A 21,747-nucleotide genomic window follows, 5' to 3' on the forward strand; every position below is an offset into this window, starting at 1 on the left:
ATACTTAGACTACCATAATTAAGTTCTAGCAATTGCAAAATCTATGTTGCTTATTGCTCTATTATCGCGGATTGAATATCCTCCGACAGAATCACATGCACCCCGTCAAATTGTTCTACCAACCCATTGCTCAGCATTCACTGACTGGGGATTCCCACCCATCAGCAGCTAATTTTTTAAACGGATGTACACTTACACCCACATGATATGGTTGCATACCATCCGCGCCGCCGCCATTCTGATGCAAGACGCATCTACTATCCTTTTGCGAAAACATGCAGAACGGTAATGCATTGCTCGCACCCCGGATGACATCCAGACCCCACCCAAGCTCTTGCGTTCGCCCTGCCCCCTAGACGAAGAGTCTAGTTTTAACAATCTACCTGCATGCTAAAGCCACAGCTGGCGAAAATGTGACGGGGTCAAGTAAAAGCGGGCACAATCGACGTTGCGATACTGTATCTTGGTGGTCTAATGAAGCCCACGTTTTGAATGCGATTGGGAGATTAGACGGATATCTCAAAAACGCAAAGACGAGCTTAACGGTGCAAGTTAACGAGTCAACAGGGGATAACCAACCATGGATACGTATAACGTAAACATCAAAGTCGTCGCCAGAGGTCCATGAGGCTGCTTCTATGTTCAACGACTTTTGACATGCGATATCTCCGGAAACCGATGATCCCCCATAACTCTAACGGTACCGCAGTCCACGGAGGATGCGCGGGTGCGGACGCATTCCACCAGAGCACAACACAGCCTCATCTGTCTTGTAATGTAATTGCAGAAAAATGGCACATGTTACTGGCAGTTTTATATTTGACTGCTGCCAGAATTGGTTGCGAATAGCAGTCACTTAAGCAGTAAACTTTGCTCATGATGTTGTGTGAAATTTTAAAACGGAGCCTCGACACTCAATATAGGACTTACTGGTTAGCTATCTAAGCATGATAGGTCACATTATTACCAGCGTCAGGCTACCTCTACACTCCAGCTCCGTTTGGTTGCCTTGAAAGCTGAGAGACGAGACATTGACGTCGCCCACGCCATAATAGAAACAGCACATCTGAGCACAACAAAAGACGATATTGGCACGTTCAATAACAAGAAACGGTTTCAAGCCATAGGAGATGTCAATGGGATGACACGAGACGATCAAGCTGACGGGCCTCGCTCAGCTTGCGGCTCACCATTTGACTTTTGAGATTTACGTCTACATCTCATGACTACATACCAGCACCCGGGCCGCAATGGGTACACGGCCACCATTTCAAGTCCCTTGAGCACATCGAGGCCATCTCATGTCCTATGTGTACTCTATGGTGGCTGATGATTATACGTTCCGCGAGGCGATTCCACACGCCAATGCAAAAGCTTTAAAAAGAAAGTGCATTATCACCTCTTCTACCAGGCAGTTCATCGCACCTCAAACACTAACCGGCTTTTAAGCACCCCCCGGCTCTCTACATCCTAGAGAATGACACGACGGAGGTAAACTGCAGAGTGAAAATACCTACTGATACAAGAAATGAGATTGAGAACGGTCAAAGCGCAGGATGTTAACCATAATGACAGTTGTATCATTATTAAGACACCAGATCTATTGGATAGTTCTCCTACCTGTTTCCAGTTGGTCGATCCTTTTATGAGTTGACCAGAAACAATCAAGGAGAAAGCCAGCCAACCCAGGGTCGGGCGACAACCATTGCCATTATTGCACAATACTCGAGTTTGCCAGACTGTTCAACTGCACGAATCAGTATACTAATTTGTGATTGCTCCTCGATATCGTTGCTTACCCTAGGAAGATGTGTCTCGCAACCCAACTGGTCGAGATACGGACGACAGAAGGGAAGTGTACCAAAATTCTTGTTAATCATAATTGCTTCGTCGCACATAGTTGCAACCGGTCTACCAGTCAAGTTCAGCATCGTAATGCATGCACCGACAATCAATGCAGCACCATACCCTGCGAGGTAATATCGCTCGGCAAATACTCAACGTTAACGGAGCCAAGAAACATACTGGCACACAGCAGATGTGTGGGTGTGGATGCATTCCACAGAGAAACACTAAGAGACACTCAGTTTCCACGGGCTCATTGGTTGGCGCTTCGGATCAACTGTTTAAAGAGTGAGGCCCAACCATGGGACGCGTGCCAGATAATTTATCGTTACTTAAACACAATTCTATAGCTCTGCAGAGAACGCGCGGAGGACACCGGAAATTGCTTTGAACATCAATTGGCTTCATTGAACAAAGTTATCGACTGCTTGCAGGTTGGTCGGCATCTTAGAAGCTAAATCTTCCAAACCCATTGTTATGGGAGAATTCTCAACGCTAACGAAACCACGTGATGTGGTCGCACACGGCGGATGCGCGGGCTTGGATACATTTCCCATGGGCACAATGAGTGTCTGTGTCATAATGCATAAGAGAAGAGCGGCACTTGGAGCTGACGGGTTGAAGGTTCGGCTGCCAAAATCGCTTCGCCAACAGCAATTGCTAGAAGAGCGAAGTGTGCTGAAGATTGGATGGGAAAACATCCACTTTCGATTTTCAGAAATGTCACAGATGTTCGAGTTGAACCCAGTGAAGGCAATCTTGGTTCTCTACTGGTCGAAATAGAGTCCATCGGTTGACAGCGACGGTCGATCCTGAGCGTCAACACCATTGCCTGTGCGTCTCAGTTCCGGCTGGTCGTTGCAGGCGAAAGACAAGCCCTTGAGTTTGTCCATTTTACATAACAAACGACAGGACTTGACGGGGCATACAAGGGCGCCACCAGATACACGAGATAACTGTTGTGCTGTACAGACACAATGATGGTCTTCTTAACAAGACACTACCCCAGTCATCTTCCATTCATGATAGCCACACCTCACATCCAGGGCCCTGACTTCAAGTGGCGCAAGTGGCATCGGGGATGGTCGATGTCAATTGGTGTTCTGCAGGAAATACACTAACAAAAATTCTCAGATCACTGCATTAATGAGGCCAGAGGACTCCTTCGACCCACGGAATCAGATGACAAGGCACACATATCAAAGTGAACTTGCTGGGTGTTTTTGATATATCCTGGTTGGGTGGACGGTAGCACACTGCTAGAACAGCCTGCTATGGAATATGCTGCTGTTGCAAAACCAATCAATATCAAATATTCCGACAATATTTCGGCAGTGCGCTGGTCATTTCAGCGCTCATGTCAAAACAAGCTGGCCTGAACATAAAGTCCTCTGTTGCCAAACAACTCCTGTCGCTACGATAAATTGGGAAATCCCCATTCTGTGCTTATTCCGAGCCCTTGAATGAGGATAGTTTATCCTCCGGGCTATAAGTCTTGTCATCAACGATCCCTTAAATCCCATCACTTTTCAAGACCACAAAATCGTTTATATCTTGCTTCTTGGAGTCACATGGTAGGGGTGAAAATTTATCGTCGAGCGAAAGGCGGTCCACCACAAAACACAGTGGTTTCGCGACTTATCACACAGCAATGAAGGCAGCCCTTCCGAAAGGTTATGCTGCAATGGCGAAATCGATGAGCCAGGTCTCTTTTAACTAAAGCCGAACTCAACTACAAAAGTGAGAATACGGCATTTAGCTCAGTGTGAACTATTCGCTCATACCCCTACAGCCTTCATTAACCACCACAAGAGTGGAATGCGCCACACGCGAACTGCTGTCTTAAGAGTGTACCGCCGGTCCATTTGTTGCTTCATGTCTGCGCCAGCTTAGACATTTCAGCAAAGGTTGTTCGAGCGGTATGACGGCTTGTGAAATCTGTTGCAGCCACAGTACATCATCAGATCCATGCCATGCGATGGGTTTTCGCGGAGCATGTTCCCTTCACAACTCTTAGCTTCGCTTGCAATTCTGCAAAGGAATATAACCGTTTCTGCGGTTTTGCAGTGAGGACGGAATTTCATGAGACGATGTGACTAGAGTCTTGCAGTTCTAGGATAACTTGTCCTCATTCAAAAAGAAATATGCTGCAGTTGCAAAAACAATGGGTTTTAGCGTTTCGATTTCTCGATTGGCCTTAGCTGGTATGTGTGTTTGTTGTGTGGACATCAGGAATCGGTTTTCCTCGATTTACAGCGAGAAGACGGCATTCGGACAACTCATCACAACTCCTACGCCGTCAGAACACTAGGTGGTATAACTACTCTGTTATCACACCAAGAAATCTATATCTTCCTGGGATCCTTGGCTGCCAAAACTCCATGCTGGGATTTATGGATCAACTCAGTCCTGGTAGTAGTGAAGCGAAGCGGGCTGGGGAGAAAGCAGTCCAGCTGCTTGGCATAATGCACAAGGCTGATCCGGAAATGAAGTAACTCTACAGAGGCAAGTTGTACTGCTTTGCTGATCCGAGTTGAGAAATGGTGGAAGGTTGTGCTGCTATTTCATTTGGTGACTCGTGTGTACAGTATAGGTCTAGTTTAGATGTTTTTGCTGTACTCAGTGGCAGATTATCAGTAAATTGGTCTGTTCACTGCGTATCATCCTGACTATAAGTCCCCGACTCGTTTGAGACTCAATCCTTTACAACAGATCTACAATTGTATACTCTGTACCGGCACTGACTCCAAGTCAAAAAAGATAAATTCATGATTTCCATCCAAAACGCCCGCTATAAACAGTTCAGCCGACTCATATACCATCAAATATACAATATGCATCCATATATATCAACACCGTACCCATATCCCGTATAGTACACGCGCATCAACCTAATAATCCCTGCGATTTCTGTCAATCGCAGCCTCAAAGTTCCGAATGGTGTCTAGTGGGCGCTCGAAGCGGTGGCGGGTGGGGTTTGAGAGGTCAGGTTCGGCTGTTCACTTTGTTAGCACTCATTTCGATCAAGTACTCCGTACTGGAGAAAGGAACGTACTGATAAGTCGCCCCTCATGGTCCGTGTGTTGGATGGAGCGGAGGGAGAAGGTTGATACGGAGCCAATGTTGGCCACTATATGGATTAGTACTCTGTTTCTGGTTCAAGGAAGTGTAGGGGGGGGGACGTACTGGGTTGGTGCTCGTTGAGAGCGGTGTTGGGGTCTGCCCTGCTGGAGAGGGACTTTTTGTAGCCGTGGTGGGTAGAGGCGGCCGGAGAGGGGCCGGAGGTGAAAGAGGCAGAGTCGGACATTTTGATAGAGTTTTGGTAGAGTTTAGACTGAGGTAGTAGAGGATAGTAGAATATAGTCAATGGTAGTGAAAGTTATCTGTGAGTTACAGTAGAACAACGCTGTACCTGCGTCCTTATATACAAGCACCCACCAAAATAGAAACATCACGCAAACCCTCTCGGCCAAGCTGTGACGCGGCACGGCAACCCATGACGCTACTTTCCCCACATGTCTCTGTCTGATCATCACGAGTAGACCACTTATCAGGCGGTGCTGCATGCCAAGCTTTGGCTACTGTGTGAGATTAGGCTTGGCTGCATGGCGACCAATCAGAGATGGTGGGACTCAGGAACCAGCCGCGTGTGTGCCAGGCAGATACATTCGTCGGCATACTTTTTGTGTAGAGATTGTATGGGGTTTTTATGGCTAGAGATGTACCTCGGGGTATATCGTATGTATATTGTTTGTGCAGGATATAGTAGAGATACAGCAATTAGATATCCAAAGATATCAAGAATGTATGACATCGACGGCACACCCTATAAGATATAGATCGGCATTACATCACTGATAGCCGGTATTCGCCAGCCTTGCGTCGCCTGTCACCACATAGTCAGCGGGGATTTTCATCCCGTTCGGGAATTTGCTCGAGTTCCATACGCAATGTCACGGCTGTTATCACATACATGCATGTAGGTACAGTACACGGTTCAGGGATGCGATGGGGTTCCATGGTTGACGTGGTATCGTTAAAGCCTTTTCCGCAGGGATTAATAGGGGTAAGACTGTTTTACAGTAGAGACATGGGATAATGTCTCCTTGGTTCTTGCTGAATTTTGGGACGAGATGCGTGGCGAGTGCAGTGCACGATGCCAAGTCGGTGATAGGTGCTGCTGAAATTGTGATTCTAAGAGGTGTGTATACAATAGTTAAGAGTTTGTGCTGTGACTAGCCCGGAATCTAGACCTGTTGACATCTGAGACCATGTTTACCAACCTCTACTGTAGATTCCTGCTCTTCTTGCAAATTCTTGCTACTATGTCGAAGTTTCCAGAACTGTATTCTCTTCGTGCCCACAACTGATAAATAGTCTCCCTGCCCCATGTCTAATTCTCTACATCAATCTTCATTTCGATCTATGTACTATTTATCCCTCGTCTATTTCGTTGCATCCTCCTCTTGTGCACTACTAACGTTGCACGCAGTAGAATGTAATTGTTGACCGTGACTACTTGAGAGCTTTGTGCAGTGCTGTGGGATATATATCCGGTGTTGAGGATCGACACAAGTTGATCGAGTGCGGTATTTGTATATGCGTCTAGAGCGCTATTATGCTGCCTAGCGGTATCCAATTAGCACAGAGCAATACTCCCTGCGGTAGCATGTACTTGTACTCCGACACTCCGTAGTGTTGCCGTATCGAGTCCGTATTCCACCCCGCATTGAGATTCTCACTAACAAACCACCACTCAAATCAACACCTCCTGGCACCACGACAGATACAACAATAACCTTCAAAAATGTCCGCGCCCGCATTCTCGCATCGCGGCCGCCATTATCCGCGCCTGCACGACGGGGACGACGACATCCTGTCCCCACAAACCTCCCACTCCTTACCCAAATCCCCTGCACCCACGACACCCTAACCTCGCCTCGTCGAAGAAGCCAGCTTCCTATGCTCTTCCTCCGGCTTCGCGGTGTCTAGTTCTCTGGGTCTTCCGGATACGATACAGGGTACATAGCAATGGGAGATTCAAGAGACGGTGCGCGTGACGAGCGTGACGGTTATGGTGGATGGGGATACGGGGGTATGGGTATGGGAGTACTATGAATGAAGAGGGCGGTGGATGTTTTGCAGAGGCTGGGGCCGCGGGCGTTGTTTGAGGAATTAGACATGGGCTTACCTTTCTATGAGGTTGAGTTGGGATGAATACTAATGTGCGATGGGTAGGATGCGGCCATACAAGGAAAATTCATCATAAGCCGCGGCTCAGCCTACACACGCATCCAAGCCGCCATCAGCAAACACCCCACAACACCGGCCGGCCTTACATATTCATCCTCGACGCGCTAGTCCACTCCTAGCCCGGGGCCGGGGGGCCATAACGCGCGCCAAGCAGTTCACGCGCATCGTCGAAGCGAAGTCATGTCCGACCGTGCGACGATGAAGCGCTGCGCGGAGGAATTGGATATTCCGCTGTGGGCCAATATTATTGAAGACGGGAAGATGAAGAATTTGTTGGTGAGTTGGCACAGTTGGAATATGCGGTTGTCGTGTATTTGTGGACGCTGGTTGCTGCGTATCTGAGGGGGTTACGGAGGCTTTGGGAGGGGTTTAAGGGGCGGTGGTGATTCTGGGAGTGTTCGGGCTCCGTCCTCCGTCCGGACTCCAACCGATGAATAGTTAACGAGGACAAATTTGTTAATCCTCTAGGGTAACGGTTATCTGTCATAGTCCCAACAAGGGAACCGCCGCTGGCGAATTGGATGTTATCCTCAATTTCTAAGGCGTTCCGAAGAAGCCATTCGGAAGACTCCCTTGAGGGCAGGCAAACAAAGTTCTCTAACAGGTAAACTAAACGCACTAGTCCATGTTCAGTGGGACTGTCATGCTCGGCTACCACAAGGTACGGAACGGTAGATCTCCAATGATGGGGAGTCAACGGTCGGCTGGGTAAGATACCCGATGATATATGTATCAGTACTTTCTACTACATATGTACTCTGTACTGAGTGAGTGTCCTATTATGTATTAGTATCTCTATGAATTGATCATACCACATGGATGTACCTCGGCATTCCTAAAGAGGCAGGAGAAAGACACGCTAACCAGAAACGGCGTATTCGTCGAGCACAACGTGGCAGGAGATCAGTGGACTTGATTATGGATGAGAATTCAAGAGGGACGGACTGCCACATGGCGATAAACTCAACTTTCGGGAACTGGGGCTGTCAACGGTTTCCGTCGTTCGCTACAGAGTATTTGTACATGTACAGAATATACTGTACTCCGTACACTGTACAGGACCGTACTTATGACTTCTAAACCCTCCATGCGCAAAACTCTTCTTGGAATGTGGACATCCCCGGTCGATCGGACCTGGGCGCTCTTCCGCGGCAGGCGAGCCCGACGCTAGTTTGTTAACATTTGCAATTCCTTTTCTCTCCTTCTTCACTTTCAATTCTTCATCTTCACCATCTATCTCATCTATCCCATTGTCTCTTCTCTACGACATGTCGATGCCAGGTGCCAGTACGGCTATTGAGCCGGATGTACGTCTCCATACAAAAGGATTCAATTGATCTCCGCTGATATTAGTTTCTGCAGGATTACGATGCCGACTCGACCTACGAGGGGTCGTGAGTACTGTACTGCACGATGCGAATCGATGATACTAACAGCGATAGGCTTGGCGATGCTAGTTACACCACGTCCATCACCTCGAGTGCCATGAAATACACGTACGCTACAATATCCACTAACATTGAAGTTGACGTACTGACCGATTAGATACGAGGTATGAGATTCGCTGGAATACAAGGAATAGGACACGACTGAACAAATTAGAATGGTCGCAGGTATCATTCATATCACGAGGGCGAATATGTTTTGGTGGGTTTGCTTATCGATAAGGGGTTGGGATATTTAATTGACATACCCAGCCAAACGATGAACAAGAGCAGGATCGTCTCGATTTGAGCCATCATATTTATAAGATGCTCTTCCGGGGTGCGCTGTATCGCGCTCCTATTGATGAACCCCGGCGCGTGCTGGATATCGGGACGGGGACGGGTATTTGGGCCATTGATTTTGCTGAGTACGTGCTCCACTTGACTGAACGTGCTGAGACTAATTTCTAATTTGATAGTGAACATCCTGAATCAGAGGTTATCGGTATGCAACTACCCATTCTCGTTAACAAACCGACCGGTTCTAACTAAATATAGGAAACGACCTAAGCCCAATCCAACCCTCCTGGATTCCCCCGAACTGCCGCTTCGAAGTCGACGACTACGAACAACCCTGGTCCTACAGCAAAAACTTCGACTACATCCACGGTCGCGAACTCGAAGGCTTTATCCGCGACCACGACCACGTCTTCCAGCAGGCCCTTGAACACCTCGTGCCCAATGGATACTTTGAAATCAATTCCTTCGAGGTCAACACCTACTCCGATGACGAGTCGCATCTCAAGGCCAAGTGCCTTCTCGAGGCTGTTAACCTCATGCACGACTCGTCAGATAAGTTTGGAAAGCCTATGAGAACGACGCATACTTGGAAGGAGAAGATGGAGAAGGCGGGATTTGTCAATGTTACCGAGGAGATTTACAAGGTGCGCCTCGCCCCTTCTTGCCTCTTTATCGAAAGATACTAACAAAGCGAAGCTCCCCCAAAGCCCCTGGCCCAAAGACCCCAAACTCAAAGACCTCGGCCGCTACCACCAAGTCAACATGTTCGAAGCCATCGGCCCCTACTGCTACGCACTCTTCACGCGCATCCTGGGCTGGAGTAAAGAGGAGATTGAAGTCATGATCGCGGGCATACGCAAGGAATTAAGGGATCCGTCAGTCCATGTTTATACAAAGGTGCATGTTCTTTATGGGCAGAAGCCGGAGTGATAGTGTTGCGTTTTTGTTTGTATTTGGAGTATTGAGTAGTGCATTCGTAAGCTTTTAAGCGCATTATTGTTTAATATGTGATATCCTGTCGTTACTGATAATTTGATCCTGTGGAGGTAATTCTGGCCGGTTGAGCAACGGCTATTTTATTAGGATGACACTGGCTTGAATGACATTCACTGTATGAATACATAGCACGTCAATATGTGAATAGTCCAAGCCCATCAAAGATACTCGTCATGCGCGTGCTAAACGGATTCATCCGGCGTCAACGCTGTTCATCCACAGAGTTGGCAATATACAGAATGCTCAAAGATACCACAAAGTACGAGACTGAAAACAGACGGGAAACGTGTAATCCCAAGTCTACACGTTTTAAGAACACGGTTGGTGGCCTGCATTTCTACGCTGGACCGAGAGTCGGTAGCGTCCATGATATAATAATAATAATATGGGTAAGGGATTTTATCTGACTCTGAAGAATGTAAGCATACAGGCTACACTATGCCCGTACGGAGCCAGCACATTCGAAAGACTCCCGAGCACGCTAAATGCTGCGTGTTTTCCCCGAAAATTTAATTCTTTCCTGAGGGGGCGAGATATCACTGCCCTTCAAAAACGTCCAACAAACCGTCCGATTGGCAACCCAATTGGTGCTGTTACCCGAGTCGCAACTGTGTCGTATAATGCCATTGGAATGTGGATACAATGGATCAAATCCCCACTAGGGAAACGCTTCATACGACAAAATGCGGCGCTGTCAGATGACATTGAAGTTGAGGTTGTGTGCATATTAATCAGACTTCAACAGGGTAAGCGCTGTTTATCTACATAGTTGACGATATAGAAAGCTCGACAGGGCCACACACACACACAAAAAAAAAAAAAAAAAAAAAAAAAAAAAAAAAAAAAAAAAAACCAACGGCAACGCGAGAATAGACGGGAACAGGGAACCCAAGACTCTACATGTTTCAAGAACATGGTTGGTTATAATTACGTGGCTATACACTTGACCGACATCCATCTATTACCTATCCCACATAACGGGGGTTTATCCTGATCCAAGGAATCCCAAAATTGCAGTACAGCCCACCAGGTCAGCTCCCGGGGGCTTCTCCCCGAGGGCCATCGTCTTGCTGGTATGCCCTTCTAAAATTAGCGCCTTTAGATGGATTCCGGACACGCTAGGCGCTGCTTCTGCCAATCCCTAGCATCCGAGCACGCCTCAGTCCCTCAGGATTGGCGGGATACAATAACGGCCAGCAATACTATGAATTTCCCTTGGACGTTCCCCGCATATCATTTGCGGTAGGAGAGAGGTATCACCTACTATCCTTCAACACGGCCCCGAAAGTGGCCTGTGCTGTGCTGTATATCTAATGTATATGCTATATGAAACGACTTGATGGCGACTGGTCATATATCCGATCCCCTCTAATGCCGTCAATGAATGGAAGAAAGTCATCGATAGCTCAAAAGCTCACATGGTTCACATGACACGCTACGAACCAGCTATAATATCTCCCCACTGAAGTCAACTAGGCGTTTGGGAAATTATCCCTCGTGGCGCTCTAAATGAGAGTGGCCAAGAATCGCCTGTCGCCTACGACCGGACTATTCGGGTTGGTTTTGCAAGCGTGGATGTGTGCAGCAGTGTTTTCAATCATGTAATACAATAACGTGACTTTGATCAGTATGGCTACCATGACAGCTGTGATGGAGCTAGGCGTTGCCATCCGCCTGGCCGATCACGAGCAATGGACGGGTGTTATTGTTCATGGTATGCGGTATACATTATGTGCAATAATACCGCTTACCTCCTGAAATGATGACAACGCCATCGCCGAATATGTCAGGTTCTAACAATAAGGTGCATAATCGGCGATCCGCATCCAATGTTGGCAGTGGTAGCATGTCTTGTCACCTATCTATCCGGTACTTGCTACCGAAAAAGATGAGAGTGGCCATCGCGCCTTGAAGGTAGGACTGTTGTCGCGGTAATGCTGTCATGACACTTTTTGTCGTCGTGCTCCAGTGGAGTTAAAGGGAGATGTCCACTCACCGCGAACAGAAAAGCGATCTGGTGATTGCGCCAAGAGAAGAACAAGCTATCCGTGGATCATGGAAGCCCCTGGGAAAGAGAAAGCACTATTATTGGTACCGATGATACGCGATTCAAATCACCAGCCCATCAACATCGAGGACGTTTCATTCTTTTCTTGTCAGGACCCGGAAGACCCTCCATTCGGGTGTCCTGGGGCGGGATCACCCTGTTTCGTGGGAGGGTCGTTATCGATATGAAGCTAGGAATAACGATCGCAGGGCGAAATCCTACATCAATGCAACTGGCGACAAAATGTCGTGGAGCTGGGGTTACCGTGATATGGATTACAATTGCGAATTTTAATAACAGCCAGCCATACTATGTACTTCCGTTGGAAGTTCCTGAAATGTCTTTCTCGGAAGAACGACTTTCCTCTTAACAACAGTCGCAGGAATAGCTTATGCCATATGATATGTACGGTATGCGGAGAATGTTAAGGAAGGAATGGCGGTGCTCAGTCATGCTTGGTCAGTGAGAATGCATCAAGAGCATCACAAAATACTCTACAGGGCAGTCACTTACCCACCTTCGATCACAGACGCCTCGGCAGCTTAAGAAACCAAGGCGAATTCCAAACCAGAGGAAGTACTGGGGACTATGACCATAGCCCCGGCTCACGACACGAACACATGTTAATGAAGCGAGAATGAGTTTCGAAGCCCCAGGCATCCAGATGATGCCAGTTATTAACGATAAATCTCCCCCGCGAGGTATGGGTCAAGAATTCGACCTTTATTATCACCAAACAGCCCTATGGACCTCACCGCGAGCCGACTTGTTGCGTACAAACCTGTTATTCCAGTTTGCCTCTCTAGCAATGTGCATATACCGGCCTATTTCTGCTTTGCTGTTCGTTGACCCTCAATTACAATAGCGCGACATGTTATCGTTGGCACTGACACGGAGCTTCGAGTTGGTGTCATCAGAATCGGTGGCCTAGGTGCACTAACGGTGCAGTTCCTAAAAGCGTTCGGCCACCAGGTCGTCGCTATCGACAATCGACAAGAAGGCCTCGATCTCTCCACCGAACTCCCCCTGAAAGCCGATCTAGTCGTCCATCGAGACTCCGAAACAGCTGTCCAGGAGGTCATGCGATTGTCAGAGAACAAGGGCCTTGCGGCTGTGGTCATTTTCTCGGTCTGCCGACGGACGCGTTGAAGTTTAACGCTTTTGACCTTGTCTTCAAGGAGTTGAGTATCGTGGGGAGCTTGGTTGCGACTGTTGAGGAGGCACGGGAGATGATAGATGTGGTGGATCAGTTTGGGATTCTGTCACTGGTGACTTTACTTGGTTTGGGGGATGCGCTTTGCGTTTTAGCCTGAGACCTAGCATCAAGTAACATGTATCAATCATTATAGAACATTACTAGCCCCCGGTTGTTTAGTAGGCATTTGTAACCAACATAGAATAACTTGATATAAAAATGCAAACAAAACATCCAACCCCAAACTATACATACACACTCAACTCTGTTCCGCCCCCTCAATAGCTTGCAACCATTCCTGCTTCCTATCCGTATAAACCTCTTTGACAGGACGCGATATCTCATCGAACAAAGAAGCTTTGACCAGAGTTTTTTTGGGGAATTGGCTCCGGGCAACGACGGGGCTTTTGACTGTCAGTATCCATCCAGTGTGACACTTGAGAGAATGATAACTGACCATCCACAATTACTACAAAATTGCCGCTGTAGAAGATGTATGTCAGCTGCTGTTCGGTCGGGCGACCACAAGAAAGAAGAAGAGAGAAAAAAGAAGAAAGAAAGAAAGATTACCAAAACACAATCCCCACTGGTGGTCTCATTATCCTCATAGTTCTTCAGGGCTGAGTGTGGATCGTCGATGGTCATATCGGGTTCATCGACTATGTAGTTGAGGGATGATCCTTGATTCATTAGTTATTGTATATTCTGTACATCGCTCTGCGCGCACTTACCACCGCCAGATCTGGCACAATTACGACTGGACGTTGGTCAGTTTATATTCTAATACCGAGCATCGGGAAAGTTTACCAGTGACATCGCAAGGTGGTGTCTGGTTGTTCATCCAGAGTCACCTTGATGCTGTTGCACATGCAGTGTCCTTCGTACGGCATGATGAAGATGGTTACTGTGGAAGATGAATATAACCGCTATATATGCTTGCTATTGCAGTCGTTGAATCACGGCGGAGTAAGATTTGGTGACGTCATTACCACGCATGTATAAAATACTTGATCCTTATGCTTGAATGTATATATGCGGCCAATGTATGCAGTTTCACTAGCATCATCTAGTAAAGCACGCCTTGCGGCCGGTCATCTACACAGATGATGTTCCCGTGCATGAGTTGGAAATTACTCGGTTAGGCGTTGGAGTTGTATCACGCTCCGATAATGCACAATGTACCCTAGAACAGGTCCGCTACACTGCTACGCGTCAAGTCCTCAGGCATATGTATTAGATTTGCCCCGGAGCAAACGGTGCTTTTAACATCGTCTCAGCACATCACGCTACTATTTGTAGTATGTATGAAGCAAGAATACTCTGTTCTTCATTGCCATCCCCGCTTCTCGTCCGAGTCAACACCAAAGGAAGAAAAGACCTATCATCATCCCCACACCAATACCACCGATATCGCCCGAGAACCGGGGAGTCTGAACTGGGGACGAGCGTGCGCAACCTCTCCAGGCACCATTATTCGGCTGCGGAGGTGTTTGACAAAGTCCCAGATAGGTCCACTTGGATTTAGCCGGAATTCAACCATCGGCCTCAATTGAGTTGCGAGTTGCGCTGGAACAGGAATCGTAATTTCATTTTGCCACGGACTTCGTATACAGCTTATTCTGCACCCTTTTCTGCATTTGTTTTTCCTTATCATTCTCTCGATCCAGACTCTCATCCCGTCCGCTCAATAATGCGACAAGCTATGACACATCTAACCAATAAGGGTAATTGATAAACCTACCAATCAAGTTCGACCCGATCAGCCATTGGGGATTGTGGGGCTCCACATTGTGAAGGATGGAATAATGGAATGCGAGGGAATAAATTACTGTTCCTCCGTACGGGTACTACGGGACTCCGGATTGTCTTCGTGCCCCTGGAGTATGTCTTATGAAAGCTACCGGGGCATTGCTATGTTCCTGTACAATGATGTTAGCCTGCGCAATGACGAACCAGACAAGCAACGCCAAGCTGTCGTGGCAAAGCTTGTCTGGTAAGCTTACCCCAATCCGGCAACACAATCGACTCGGGAGGACCCCGAATCGGCACCGGTGTTTGTGTTCGGGGTTAATCTCATTTGGCACGGTCGGTAAGCTGAAAGAAAGAAGAACCGGTGAGATGTACAGAGTAAAAACTGGGGCTCCGGATTCGCTCCGGATCTGATCTCGCTTGTGGGCAGAGCAGAGAATTATTAAGTGAGCACCTGCCCCGGTGTGTTTTCCAGCTGGTCTCGTTTCCTTTTTGTTTTCAGGATTGCCCGGGTCTGCGAAACTCAGATCGCCCACCATGATTGCGTCAGAAGAAAACCGCGTCGACCGTCGCAGCACCGACGAGAAAATGGAAGAAGGTGCCGAACAACGTGAAGATACGGTACTTCTTCTATCTGAGGAGGAAGCGCTGGCCAAAGCGCGAGAGAATCCAGACGAGGCGTTTAATATCTATGTTACCTACGCCGAGCATGATAGGGATAATCCGCGCAATTGGCCGAAATGGCGCAAGTGGTGGATTACTTGTCTGGTTAGCTCGTTGAATATTGTTACGTGAGTTCCCCCTGTACCCAAATTGAGTAAAGGAAATGGGAAGATGCTGACTGAGACAGAACATGGTGCGCAGGTGGAATCTCCTCCGGCGCGACAGGAATCCAGAAAGAGTTCGGCGTGTCGGCAGAAGTCACCACCCTGTGTCTATCGATGTACGTCCTAGGCTACGCCGTCGGGCCAGTTCTCCTGGCGCCCCTGTCCGAATACTTCGGCCGCCAGCCCGTCTACGCGGTGTCGTGGTTCCTGCTGTTCATCTTCCAGCTCCCTCTCGCATTAGCACCGAATATCGGCACGATTATCGTCTGTCGCTTCGTCGCTGGTTTGGTGGGTGGTGCACCGCTTACCAACACCGGTGGCTCAATTAGTGATCTCTGGGTGCGCAATGAGTCTGGTGGTCCGATGGCCGTGTATGGTCTGAGCAGTACATTCGGACCGCCCATGGCGCTGGTGGTTACGGGATACATCGCATTGGACCTCGGATGGAGATATATCTTCTGGGTACTAATGGCCATCACCGGCGGTTTCTGGGTGATTCTCGTGCTCACAGTCCCTGAAACACGACACACGACCATCCTCGACCGCAAAGCAAAACGCGTAGCTAAGACGATGAAAAAGGAAAACCTCCAGTCCGCACAAACGACACTCTCCGCGCACTCCGCGAACAAAAAGGGCTTGCACGAGCTGTTTGCGATTACACTTACCCGCCCCGTGCGCTTCCTCATCACCGAGCCTATCACGTTCTTCTGCGCTATCTACAACGGGTTCCTCTACGGTCTTGTGTATCTGTTCAATGAAGCCTTCCCGCTTGTCTTCGGCGAGGGACACGGGTTCAACGTCGGCGCGCAGGGTCTCAGTTTCCTCGGTCTCGCTATAGGCCCTCTAATCGCCTTCTGCTTATACCCCCTCCAAGAACGATACTACCTGCGACGCGTGCGTGAAAATGACGGAAAAGGCGTCCCCGAAGCACGAATGTGGATGGCTCGTCTGGGCGCACTCTTCATTCCGATGAGTCTGTTCTGGTTCGGCTGGACGAGCTACTCCTCCGTGCACTGGATCGTCCCCATAATCGCATCCTCGTTCTTTGGTGCCGGGATTTACATCGTCATCCTTAGTATACTGAACTACGTCGTCGACGCCTATCAAACCTACTCCGCCAGCGCTTTAGCAGGCGTGATCCTGGCAAGAAACCTGGTCGGCGGTGGATTCCCGCTGTTCGCGACGCAGATGTATAATAAGTTGGGGTATGAGTGGGCGAGTAGTTTGTTGGGGTTCATTGCTATTTTGCTGGTTCCTATTCCGTTTATTTTCTTTTATATGGGGCGCGCGATTCGGTTGAGGAGTCCGTGGGCGAGACAGCATTTTGATCAGACAGATGACAATCCGCACTAGTCTGCCTCTACGGAGCAGGATGCGTTGGTTTATAAAGAATGTTGATATGTTGATAATAATATGACATGACAAAACAAATGAAATAATTTATTGTACAGTGGTTACACCTTCTCCATATAAAACCCCCTATCCCTCCCCCAAATCCCCTCCGGCCACCGCCCATACTCAATAATCACATCATCTCTCCTCTGAATCCCACCCCCACTCCCATTCCCACTCCAATTCCCATCCTCAAACGTACCCTCCGTCGGCGTCAACCCCTCCAAATCCTCCTGACTTCTCCCAGCACTACTCCCCCTCTGAATCGAACACTCATGATACGACTGCTCGACGTTAATCGCAGATAGCCACACACGAGCGTGTTTCTGGTTTTGATGAATGTGTACCTGCTGCGGGCGCGCGAGGTGGCGGTTTGATCCTGTGCGGTTCGAGTCTTTTTCGGTGGTGTTGAGGATGCGCTTTCCGAGGGTTATTTCGATCAATGGGGCAATTGTTGGGACGGAGGCGGCGATTATTATGGTGTTTGATTCGATGCTGCGCTTTATTAGCCCCTGGGTTTGGATGAGGTGGTGGGGAGGAGAAAGGTACCTGGTCCAGATGAAGAGGTCTACTGTGGCGTCTGTTTGGAGTCAGCTTTATCCGTATTTGTGTAAAGGGGAGGGAGGGTACAGGTGATGTTGGTCATGTTGTATAGTGTTGGGATGCGGGTGCATTTGACGACGGCCATGACGCAGGCACTGGACTGTTAATATACAATGCAATAATGCAGGCAAAGGGAATGCATACCACGCCCCAAGACCCAAAGCGAAACTAAGTCCTAGTTTCTTCTTTATCCCCATGTGCAGATTCCATATAATCACCGCCGGGTATATAGCCAGATAAGCGTCCACGGCGGCAGCAATACCTACAAAAGGTTAGCATCTCCCATCAACTATTACAGAAGAGGACAAAGCATACCACCGACAACAATTGAATAATTCACCAGAACATTCATACTCCAACAACTCCCCTCTGCAGCGTTCATCTCCCAGATCTCACTTGCAGGCCGACACTGCAGATACAAAATGACCACACAACCCATGAGCAGAACACCAGACCCAAGAACCGTCCCCAAAAGAAACCATTTCTGCCTCGGACTCGGATTCATCGTGCGAATTAACAATGCAACAACAGCCAACTTGGGCACAACAATTGATAGCAGACCAGGTGCAAAGCCCGCCATGATGAACTTGATCGAGTTGGATAATTGATCCGAGGTAAGGGTGGACTGTTGCCGTCCGTATCCGGATTTCACAGCGATAGTCAGGATCACATCATAAATATAGGACAGGATAATTGAAAAGGTGATGAGGATATCATCCCATCCAGCTTTTTGTAGAATGCGCAGTCTGACCAGCAGACGCGCGAGGACGAATAATAGACTGGCGGATGTTAATGACCAGAGAGTTGTTAGGACAGCCGGGCCTTTGTCGATTGATAGGGAGGACATTTTCCTCACTCATTCAATTGTGGATGGTAAATGTGAGAGCACGAGGATGCATGTCTATATGTATATGTATGTATTTATTCTGGTAAATGAGACAAAAGTACTCTGCGCTGTCAATCCCGCATGTGAGAGGTAAATCCTCATGGTCTGCAGGGGCGTTATCTGTCTCGTGTGTTGATGATCTATCGTGCTGTCGTGAACGGGTGTTCGTCTGGTTGTTTGGTGATTGGTGTGTACAAGTATGGCTGACTCGACAACGGTCTCACTCTGGACCGCGTACCCTACATCCGTAAGCAGGCTGCAGATACGCAGGCCTATTATCAGTGTTGAGAGTGTTTCATGCTGAGATGAATATGTACCAGTATATTCGTGGACCAAAAACGGTCAACGGTCTCGTGACCTATCACATACCCTAACTGGATCGGGGCTAGTGTACATGACAGTTGATAGATCAAATCGGAGAATTGCGACTTACAGGACTGGCCATTATCCGGAAGAGAAAAGCAGTGCGTTGATACGTGTGTATATCTTGAGAAAGATCTGTAACGGTGCATTCATAACTTTATGCTGGTATCGTACAAAAGACGAAAGAGGACACTGAGCACGTGAGAGCCCCTCTATCTAATGACGCTACGACTGCTCATTTCTATGCTACCGTCGTCTCCGTCTTCGCCCGTCTGGGCATTCTAATGTCTCTGATTCAATACGAGGCGACTTCGGATCAAGCATCAATCCTGAAACACCTATATCGGAGATGAGCTTCGTATTCTTGTCTACAAAGCCATACTGAGACGGCTTGTTCGATTCCAATCTCTCATAATTCGAATACTTGAACAAGTATCAACCACGTGCTCTCTTTTGCCCCTGCCACGACGGACGCATGGTTTACTACGTGCATGAGGATGGCAAACTAACCACAATTGTCGTTTGCAAGCGGGAGCCAAGCAATCGAACAGGCATTATCAACGAGTCCAGCCGCTCCGCCACGGCGTCTGTTCGCTATTTCCATCAAAAGAATATAGAGTATACCAGCACGAGGGCTATATAAGTATGCTGATTGGTCTGTTTGGCAGCTGTCATCCTTGGCCGCACTTGGCTGTCCTTGGCGGGATGCTTGGCGATGCCAAGTCCGCTCCGTAGGCGGGAGCCAATCCTAGGCTGGTATTAGGGCACTCACCTCTCATCTATCTATCATTCGTGGAAGGCTTATATCATGAGGCCTACATGAGGCCTGCATGAGGCAATACATGAGCCATATATAAGATCTCACATCTTGACTCCTTGCTTTTGTGTAACTGTCAACTGTCAACTCAACGTCTACCCTCTACATCGGCAGGCAAAATGATCCCCGCAGCCACCGCCAAGTACGACTGGATCCTCGCCCTCACCACCATTGCCTTTGTCTTCAGTGCCTTTGGTAACGGTGCCAACGATGTCGCCAATTCCTACGCTACGTCCGTCGCCGCTCGCACCCTGGAGATGTGGCACGTCGGTATCCTAGCGGCTTGTACAGAGTTCATCGGTGCCGTTGCACTGGGTTCTCGTGTCACGGATACCATCAAGAGCGGCATTATCGAGCTCGATCGCTTCAAGGGAAACCCCGGTACTCTCATGCTGGCCATGGGTTGTGCTGAGGTTGGCAGTGCTACCTGGCTCATGGTGGCTACGGGTCTGGGATGGCCGGTGTCGACCACGCAGACTACAATCGGTGCTTTGGTTGGTGTTGGTTTTGCCACGCAAACCTCCATCCACTGGGAATGGACGAGCGGAAGTGTCTCGCAGACTGCTGCCTCGTGGGGTATCGCCCCTGGTATCGCGGCGGGTTTCGCGGCCATCATCTTCGGTACCCTCAAGTACTCTGTTCTCGAGCGAAAGGACTCGTTCAAATGGGCTATGCGGTTAATCCCGGTGTACCTGTCTGTGACTGGTGCTATCCTAGCCCTGTTTATTTTCATCGAAGCTCCTACCGTCGGTGATCTCGAGGAGTTCGGCGCCGGAAAGGTCGTTGGCATTGTTCTCGGTGTGTTTGGTGGATGTTTGCTCATTTCCCTTGTCTTCTTCATGCCGTACTTCTACCGTCGCCTGGTCAAGGAGGATGCTCGCGTCCAGTTCTACCATCTTCTCCTTGGTCCCTACTTGCTCAAGGACGACCCCTGGCTCCCGTTCCCCGGAAAGGGCGACAACCCCGTCAAGAACTACTACGAAGACGCCTACGGCGAAGTCCGTGCCGGTCAAAAAGACGAAAAGACCGCCGGCCCCGAAGAACCCACCCGCCAATCCTCCATCTCAAAGTCCGGCCTCAACACAAACGACGTCGAACGCATCCCCGACTCCGTGCAATCCTCTCCCGAAATCCAACCCAAGAAGAAACACATCGAGCCCCACGAGCGCTTCATCACACCAGTCGAACACCTCCCCTGGACAAGCCCTGCCAAATGGCTCGGCTACACAAAATGGTTCTTCCTGCAGGGTGTCACCCGTGACGTGATCACGCATGATTCCGAACTCCTCCGCGCCATCCACGCCCGTGCCCACCGCTACGACGACCGCGTTGAACATCTCTGGACATACTGCCAAGTTGTCTCTGCGATGATGATGTCTATCGCACACGGCTCCAACGATGTCGCTAACGCAGTTGGTCCGTGGGCTGCTGTGTACGAGACCTTCCGCACCGGGAAAACCGACGCCGAGGCTCCCACGCCGATCTGGTTCCTCGTTGTCGCGGGTATCCTCCTCGGTCTTGGCTTCTGGTTCTATGGCTTCAAAATTATGCGCGCGATGGGTAACAAGATCACACAAATGTCCCCTACCCGTGGATTCTCCATGGAACTCGGCGCTGCTATCACCGTTCTCCTGGCCTCTCGACTGGGTCTCCCCGTGTCAACCACACAATGCCTAACCGGCGCCGCCCTCGGCGTCGCACTGATGAACTACGACCTCGGCGCTGTAAACTGGCGACAACTCGCCTTCATCTTCGGAGGCTGGGTCCTCACCCTCCCATGTGCCGGGTTGACAGCCGGGTTACTGTGTTTGATGGCGCTGAACACGCCGCATTTTTAATCTTTTTTCTTCTTTTCTTGTGGCCGTTTTTGTGGCCGTCGCTTCTTTCCGTGTTTTATACTTAATGTGTATATTTTGTGTACCCTGGGGGCTTGACTAAAAGCGTAGTACATATTTCTTAGATGAAAAATTGATGCTCTTCGCCAAATTGGGCAGATCTGGATCTGATCTTCATATGCCAAGGGTCTGCAAGGTTGTGGTGCTCGTAGGGT

At 48.9% G+C, this 21,747-nt stretch overlaps 7 protein-coding genes across 7 annotated transcripts; 4 read left to right on the forward strand and 3 right to left on the reverse strand.

Moving 5' to 3' along the window:
• Positions 1 to 4,591: 4,591 nt before the first annotated feature.
• ASPGLDRAFT_61912 (DUF2406 domain-containing protein) lies at positions 4,592 to 5,212 on the reverse strand. Its single transcript, XM_022548492.1, has 3 exons — positions 5,032 to 5,212; positions 4,901 to 4,975; positions 4,592 to 4,840 (listed from the first exon to the last, which is right to left on the reverse strand). The coding sequence occupies exons 1-3, from the start codon at positions 5,150 to 5,152 to the stop codon at positions 4,737 to 4,739; spliced, it is 300 nt and encodes a 99-aa protein (XP_022396024.1). The 5' UTR covers positions 5,153 to 5,212; the 3' UTR covers positions 4,592 to 4,736.
• Positions 5,213 to 8,060: 2,848 nt separating this feature from the next.
• Positions 8,061 to 9,918, forward strand: ASPGLDRAFT_52781 (class I SAM-dependent methyltransferase). The gene is made up of 8 exons (XM_022547835.1): positions 8,061 to 8,405; positions 8,461 to 8,492; positions 8,541 to 8,599; positions 8,699 to 8,745; positions 8,796 to 8,950; positions 9,002 to 9,027; positions 9,081 to 9,466; positions 9,519 to 9,918. The coding sequence occupies exons 1-8, from the start codon at positions 8,367 to 8,369 to the stop codon at positions 9,750 to 9,752; spliced, it is 978 nt and encodes a 325-aa protein (XP_022396025.1). The 5' UTR covers positions 8,061 to 8,366; the 3' UTR covers positions 9,753 to 9,918.
• A 1,529-nt stretch (positions 9,919 to 11,447) lies between these two features.
• On the forward strand, positions 11,448 to 13,014 carry ASPGLDRAFT_40027 (uncharacterized protein; the record flags this gene model as incomplete). Its single annotated transcript, XM_022545160.1, has 2 exons — positions 11,448 to 11,532; positions 12,731 to 13,014. The coding sequence occupies 2 exons, from the start codon at positions 11,448 to 11,450 to the stop codon at positions 13,012 to 13,014; spliced, it is 369 nt and encodes a 122-aa protein (XP_022396026.1).
• Positions 13,015 to 13,226: 212 nt separating this feature from the next.
• ASPGLDRAFT_52783 (GFA family protein) lies at positions 13,227 to 13,957 on the reverse strand. The gene is made up of 5 exons (XM_022547836.1): positions 13,868 to 13,957; positions 13,792 to 13,817; positions 13,631 to 13,740; positions 13,518 to 13,543; positions 13,227 to 13,464 (listed from the first exon to the last, which is right to left on the reverse strand). The coding sequence occupies exons 1-5, from the start codon at positions 13,948 to 13,950 to the stop codon at positions 13,320 to 13,322; spliced, it is 390 nt and encodes a 129-aa protein (XP_022396027.1). The 5' UTR covers positions 13,951 to 13,957; the 3' UTR covers positions 13,227 to 13,319.
• Positions 13,958 to 15,346: 1,389 nt separating this feature from the next.
• Positions 15,347 to 16,989, forward strand: ASPGLDRAFT_29947 (MFS transporter; the record flags this gene model as incomplete). Its single annotated transcript, XM_022543901.1, has 2 exons — positions 15,347 to 15,600; positions 15,660 to 16,989. 2 exons carry the CDS (start codon positions 15,347 to 15,349, stop codon positions 16,987 to 16,989), a joined length of 1,584 nt encoding a protein of 527 aa, XP_022396028.1.
• Positions 16,990 to 17,396: 407 nt separating this feature from the next.
• Positions 17,397 to 18,466, reverse strand: ASPGLDRAFT_94088 (uncharacterized protein; the record flags this gene model as incomplete). Its single annotated transcript, XM_022550557.1, has 5 exons — positions 17,397 to 17,523; positions 17,578 to 17,608; positions 17,659 to 17,726; positions 17,776 to 17,893; positions 17,947 to 18,466. Coding segments are annotated over 5 exons (864 nt in total), but the record flags the coding sequence as incomplete, so codon positions are not given.
• Positions 18,467 to 19,816: 1,350 nt separating this feature from the next.
• On the forward strand, positions 19,817 to 21,564 carry ASPGLDRAFT_181119 (inorganic phosphate transporter; the record flags this gene model as incomplete). The annotated part of the gene is made up of 1 exon (XM_022542985.1): positions 19,817 to 21,564. One exon carries the CDS (start codon positions 19,817 to 19,819, stop codon positions 21,533 to 21,535), a length of 1,719 nt encoding a protein of 572 aa, XP_022396030.1. The 3' UTR covers positions 21,536 to 21,564.
• Positions 21,565 to 21,747: the final 183 nt, after the last annotated feature.

The sequence above is a fragment of the Aspergillus glaucus genome (assembly GCF_001890805.1).
Source record: "Aspergillus glaucus CBS 516.65 unplaced genomic scaffold ASPGLscaffold_32, whole genome shotgun sequence".
In the NCBI taxonomy this organism is placed as follows: Eukaryota; Fungi; Ascomycota; class Eurotiomycetes; order Eurotiales; family Aspergillaceae; genus Aspergillus; species Aspergillus glaucus.